We start from the raw sequence: 5,965 nt of genomic DNA on the forward strand, positions 1-5,965 counted from the left end.
TGGTCGCAATTTCGCTAGGTAGCGACTCACAATCAGTAATTCATTTTTCAGCATTCGCGCCGATACTCAGCGCGCTTAACTACAGTATTCGCGTTAGAACGCATTTACTTTAGAAAATTCACCGTCCTAAAAAATTCACCGTGTTTTTTCTATTCTTTTTTTCAAGATTTTTCAAGGTTTTTGTTAATGTCTCTCCCAGATACATCGGAAAACCTGAAAAAAGAATGAAAACGAGAGAAAAAATTTTAAAAGTTTGAATTCGCGCGCTTTTACTCATTGGTTGGTCTAGAAAAACAAACCAAAAAAGCTCGTACCTAAGGGCTTTCAGCCTATTCTTCGATGCGTTTTTCTCATGAAGGAATTTTTTTTTATTTTTCTTTATTTTTATGTCAATCTACATGCATTTCTGCACATTTTGATGCAACAAAAATCTCACCGTACACCACATATAAATAAAAAAATAAAATGAGTTTGCTAATTTTTAAAGAAACTTTAATTCAAAAATTATCGACATTTTCTAATGTTTTTCTACAAATGAAAGAAATTGGACTTTCTTGTATAAATGATTAAAAATGATAAAAACATTAATAAGATTTCTTACATCTACAGAATCCATAATTCGGGTATCCTTGATAGTATCCCTGATTATAATATCCACGCCTTCTCCAGCCAAAAAGTCGCCCAAAAAGTCCTCCGCCACCTCCACCACCAAAATATCTGAAAATTTTTAAATTTTTTTCTGAAAAATCAGAAGTTTTATTTTCAAAAAATTGGTTTTTAAAGAACGAAAAATTGATTTTGAAAAAAGAAGAATCAAATGCAAATTTGATTTTTTTACAGTTAATAAATCGAAAACTTACCCTCCTCTCCCGAATAATGGACGAATATGGGACATATCTCTTCCACTGCCCCCGTCTCCATGATCATGGTAATTCCGTCCCCAGCCATGATGATCATGGTCGTGATGATCATGGTCGTGATGATCATGATCTCCATGTTCACTCATAACCATCTCTAAAATATTACATCTTCAATTGAAACAATTAAAAATTAAGCTCACCCAATAGAAAAAGGGCTACCAGAAAAATAGTGAACACTTTTGTCATTGTTCAAAATTTCTCTGATTCCTAGAAATCAAAAAAAAACCAGCCAAATTGGTCATAAGAAGAAAATATCTTCTTTTCCCGATTTCTGATCTATTCGACTACGAAAAAGTTAATTGGGTTGTGATTCGCTTCGTATTTCTTTGTGATTGATAAAAACTAGGTATTCTGAGAAGAAAGTTGACGTCAACTGACGATCTTGGTTTCGACTATTTGATCTATTTCGATGAAGTGAAAATTTGAGTTTTATTCAGTTTTAGTCTTTTTTTTCTAAAAAAATAGGGTGGGACATGATACATTTTTTTTGATCTTTTGAAGTTTAGGACTTATGAAAACAACTTTTAGAAATTCAGAAGAACTGAAACTTTATTCATAAAATAAGGAAAAATTATAGAAAGACAAGAAAGTAGAAAATTCTCATAATTTTACTCAGTCTGTGCAAAATTTGACGACTGATGTGTGGCTGGTACAACGCTACCGTGCGATTTTATTTTTGATTTTTTGCCTGAAAAATATTTAAACATTGAATTTTTAATCAAATAAGTTTTTCTTTTTGAAATTCAGCCAACTCACAAAGTACAGTATCCCGATAATCTCTGATCATAAGAATTGCAACCAGCGCATCAAGAGCCGGATAAAATCCAGCATACAAACTTGGAGCATTTGCCAATTTTCCAATATTAATAGAAAACATTGGCAGGATATATAAAGCGCCAACCGGACCAAACATAATGCACAACGGGATGAGAGTCTGAAAATTGAAAATAATGATGGCCTAACACATGTTTCTAGGCCACGAGAACCTGAAAAACCAGCGCTTTGAACAATTGATTATTCAATTCTTTCGTTTTCGGACTCATCGATGCTCCGACACTTTTCAATTTTTTAAACGTCTTCCAACCACAAATCATCATTGTAGAAATGCATAATTGCTGGAAATTAATTGATTTGGGTAATTTTTAAAATATTAATTAACTACCATAATTCCACAAAGTGTAAAAGCTCCACCAAAATCTTGCCAGTTAATGATAAGGTCTTTAGAAGAGTCGGTATACTGGAAATTGGGAGAAAATTGAATATTAGAAATTCTATTGTGAATTCTCGAAGTTCCGAAAACTTGAGTTTACTAAATTCTTGGTTTTTCCTCTTAACTTGATATTCATAAAATAATTTTGAAAATATAAAAAAACAATTACATAATATAGAGCGCCAACATAGGAAAGTTTGAATGTATCGTCTCCATAAATCTGCTGAATGGACTCTCTGAAAATTATCTGTCTGTGTGACGGTGTGTCCGGATGTATCTGCGTTTTATTACCTCATATACTCAGCTTTAACGTCGGTTGGGCCCAATGGAATGGTTACTGTAAGGTACCATAAGACGAATAAAAATAATGGAACTGTATAAATTTTGAGAAGGCTGAGACCTTGGAAATGATGCATGTTTTGGGGTCTGTAAGATTGTTCATAAGATTTTTAAAAATAATTTTTGAGTTTCTAAAAGATCAGCATTTTCTAAAAATTCGGAGCTACTTGAAAAGTCTAGAAATGTGAATTTTCTTGATTTTCCTAAATTTCAAATTGTTACAAAATATGGAATAGTCCAAAACGTTTTGAGTTTCGAAAAATTATAATCCCCCAAAGAATCGGAATTTTTGATTTTGGAAACTTTAGAACTTCTCGAAGTTACTGATTTTTTGGAATTTCGAATTTTCTGAATATTTGAATCCCAAAAATCTTCACCTGCAAATTGCCACGTATCTGTATACAAAATGTAAAGCAAGTAAAGACACACATAGTCCAAAACTACCACAATACAGTCCCATACAGTACAAAGCAATCGAATTTTCAAATTTGAAAAAACTGTCGACATAAATAAAAAAGCAGGCGCCATTCAAGTAAATTACCTGAAAAAAAAGAGCAATTTCTCTAAACTCTAAACCGTATACCATAAAACCTGTATTAGAAGGAGCGTTCCTTCAATTGTTTCAAGGTACCTCCGGAGGGCCCTTCTATTACAGGGGCCCTTTAATTAGAGGGAGCCCTTCTATCTTTCGAAGCCTCTCTTGGAGGGCCCTTGTATTAGAGGGACCCTTCTATTAAAGGCTCCCTTCTAATACAGGTTTTACCGTAAGTCCCATAGAGCGCACTCACTGGCTGGGTAAAAATCTCAACAATTGCGTAAAATATAGAAAATACGGCATACGAAATCATGATATATTTATACGACCCAAGACGAGGTGGAGATTTTTTAAGGATGAGAAATAGAAGTAAAAAATTTGAAATTTCTGTACAAAATACACCGGAATATTGAGCAATTTGAAGATACGGTTGCATTTTCAATTTGAGAATTTGGATGGAAAAATTAGAAAAAATAAATTATTCTAGTTGATTTTGACTATTATATAGTGATCAAATTTGATGTTCGGTGTGGAAAGAAAGGCATTATTCACAAAAGTAAATAATAAAAAATGTAGTCATGATTTTCAAGAATGAAAATAAATGACTAATAAACAGATTTTTGGTTATAGCGATACAATTTTTCCGGGAGAGAAAAATACGATTTTTGAAATTATTCATCATTGAAAATTTTGATAATACTGGGGAATTCTTTCTACGTCTGTATAACTATAGGTTTTATTTGTCTTAGAGGTGGGGAGTCATTAGATCCTTGAAGGTTTTTTTTTGGGTCACCGTATGCGTTTGGACGTTTCCATACCGCTTTCACATACAATACCGGCCAATTAATATTCAATCAAGTTTTTTTCAGTGGATTTTCGGAAATTTTGACCATTCTGAGGCCGTATTCATGAACATTTACTTTTAGGTAAATAGAACGTGTAAATGATTTACAAAGAGGAAAATAGAGTGATTGGTATTCATGAAAGTTTGGTAAAAGAAAGCATTTTCCTTCAGAGGTACAGTGACTTTTCTTTCACATCACTGATATTTTCTTATTCTTCTTGATTTTTCAGTGATAATTTTGTGTAAATATTTACACCTGTAAATCGATTTACTGGAAAATGGATTTACCGTATTTACAAAAGGATTAACTCGAAGTAAATATTTACTCTTGTAATATGAACGAAATATCAATGGTTCATTGTTTTTTATAAGTTACTAACAAAGATATGGCAGATATGACAAAAGCTTACAGTTAGGTCCCTGTTAAAAAGAGATATCTGAATGTTTGACAAAGCTAGAACTTCGTTTGACAATTAAAGTTTTTTGTTGTTTATTGGCATCCATTCTCTTTGGAAACGATACAAATAGTTGCATTGACTCATGGCCAGTTATGTCTCACCTCTAGAAAATGTCAGGAGAAATAAATCATTGAGATAATTTAGTGTTGGTCAAACATTAAAACATAAATCGGGAACGGTTTGAAAGTTGTCAGAGAAGTACTACTTTTGAAATTTCATCAATTTTGGAAGTGATTTTTTGGGGGCTTCAATTTTTTAAAGTTTATTTTTCCATTATTTTTATGTTAATATCGTATCTGTCTTTATATTATTCTCAGTTTCATTAAAATTCAAAATTCCAGTTTCCTAATTTCATGAATACGGCCTCTGGATCTGAGTTTGTTTGGCACTCTTCTAGAATCACGGAACGAAAAAAAAATCCCGGAACGAAAAATCACGGAACGAAAAAAAAATAACGGAACGAAAAATAAAATCACGGAACGAAAATTTTGGGTAATCCAAAAAATTGCTATCTTCTTCACTTTGACAAGTAGTATCCGTAATACTAACTTTGGCATCAATTTTACTTTGTCCAATACCCAAAAGTATACTAAAAAAGGGTTTATCAATTTCTTAAGATACGCTAGTTAACAGGTAACATAGGACCTGTAGAACATCTGAAAATTCATTTTAAAGCTACATCAAGCAGTTATTGAGCTTGCTGACATTTTAGGGTGTTTCAGATAAAAGAAGCATGGCGTTTCAGCCTAAGCCTGTGATTGAAAAAAGCTTCCTCAATCCAAAAATATCATCCAATTTTTGAAAAATGAGAAATCCGAGACAAGAAGTTTCATGCCAAGATTTCTACTCGATTTGGCCCAAGGCTATTCTTATTCCGGACCAACATTTTGTTCCAAGAAGACCAATTTTGAATTAGAAAAGATTTCTTCAATTATAGACTTAGGCTGAATCATCGTGTTTCCTTCATGTGGTACACCCAAAAAACGACGGCAAGTTTAATAACTCTGCTCGTTGCAGCCTTTAATCTAACTCCCATATGTCCCATGATCCCCAGAACATCTGTGAAAGGTCCAGGTACACTATCAACTAGCGTACCTTAAGGACTCAATATACCACATTTCGGGTGTCATTTTGGATACTGAGCAAAGAAAATGTAATGTCAAGGTTAGATCTCAGGATAGTACTTGAATGAAGGTCCTAGCAATTTTTGGATTACCCAAAATTTCCGTTCCGTGATTTTATTTTTCTAGGCCACACTTCAAAATAGCCTAGAAAACATACTATTGCGATGTTAGGGCATATTTAAGCCATTTTGAAGTGGTAGCCTAACTTTTGCAAATTTGGTTTTCTAGGCCACCACTTCAAAATGACCTAGAAAACACACCATGTTCATGTCAGGCCATTTCTAGGCCATCTTTACGTGGTGGCCTAGAAAACCAAACATGCAAAAGTTAGGCCATCACTGCAAAATGAATTCGTCACGAAAAAATCCTCGAAAAATTCCTCGAAATTTCTCGAGGAATTTCTCGAGGGGTTTTTCGAGAAATCTCTCTAGGAATTCGTCGAGATTTTTCGAGAAATTCCTCGAAAAATTTTCTCGAAGTATAATTACCTGAAATGGAATTTTTAGCAAAGTATGAGCTAAATGAAACTCCAACG

General features: G+C 33.3%; 2 protein-coding genes across 2 annotated transcripts in view; both read right to left on the reverse strand.

Annotated features, from left to right (window-relative positions):
- Positions 1-1,012, reverse strand: part of CBG12113 — a gene marked incomplete at both ends in the record, with an annotated part of 1,946 nt that extends 934 nt beyond the window's left edge. Inside the window, 2 exons of the mRNA XM_002636149.1 lie at positions 602-717; positions 861-1,012. Of these exons, the coding sequence (XP_002636195.1) occupies positions 602-717; positions 861-1,012 (268 nt within the window). The remainder of the gene's footprint in view (positions 1-601; positions 718-860) is intronic.
- A 516-nt stretch (positions 1,013-1,528) lies between these two features.
- Cbr-str-122 lies at positions 1,529-3,055 on the reverse strand (the record flags this gene model as incomplete). The annotated part of the gene is given in 8 exon segments (XM_045237021.1): positions 1,529-1,608; positions 1,677-1,854; positions 1,907-2,035; positions 2,083-2,157; positions 2,318-2,366; positions 2,422-2,467; positions 2,479-2,556; positions 2,899-3,055. 8 exon segments carry the CDS (start codon positions 3,053-3,055, stop codon positions 1,529-1,531), a joined length of 792 nt encoding a protein of 263 aa, XP_045094762.1.
- Positions 3,056-5,965: the final 2,910 nt, after the last annotated feature.

This window comes from Caenorhabditis briggsae (assembly GCF_000004555.2).
Source record: "Caenorhabditis briggsae complete genome, chrV, whole genome shotgun sequence".
Classification (NCBI taxonomy): Eukaryota; Metazoa; Nematoda; class Chromadorea; order Rhabditida; family Rhabditidae; genus Caenorhabditis; species Caenorhabditis briggsae.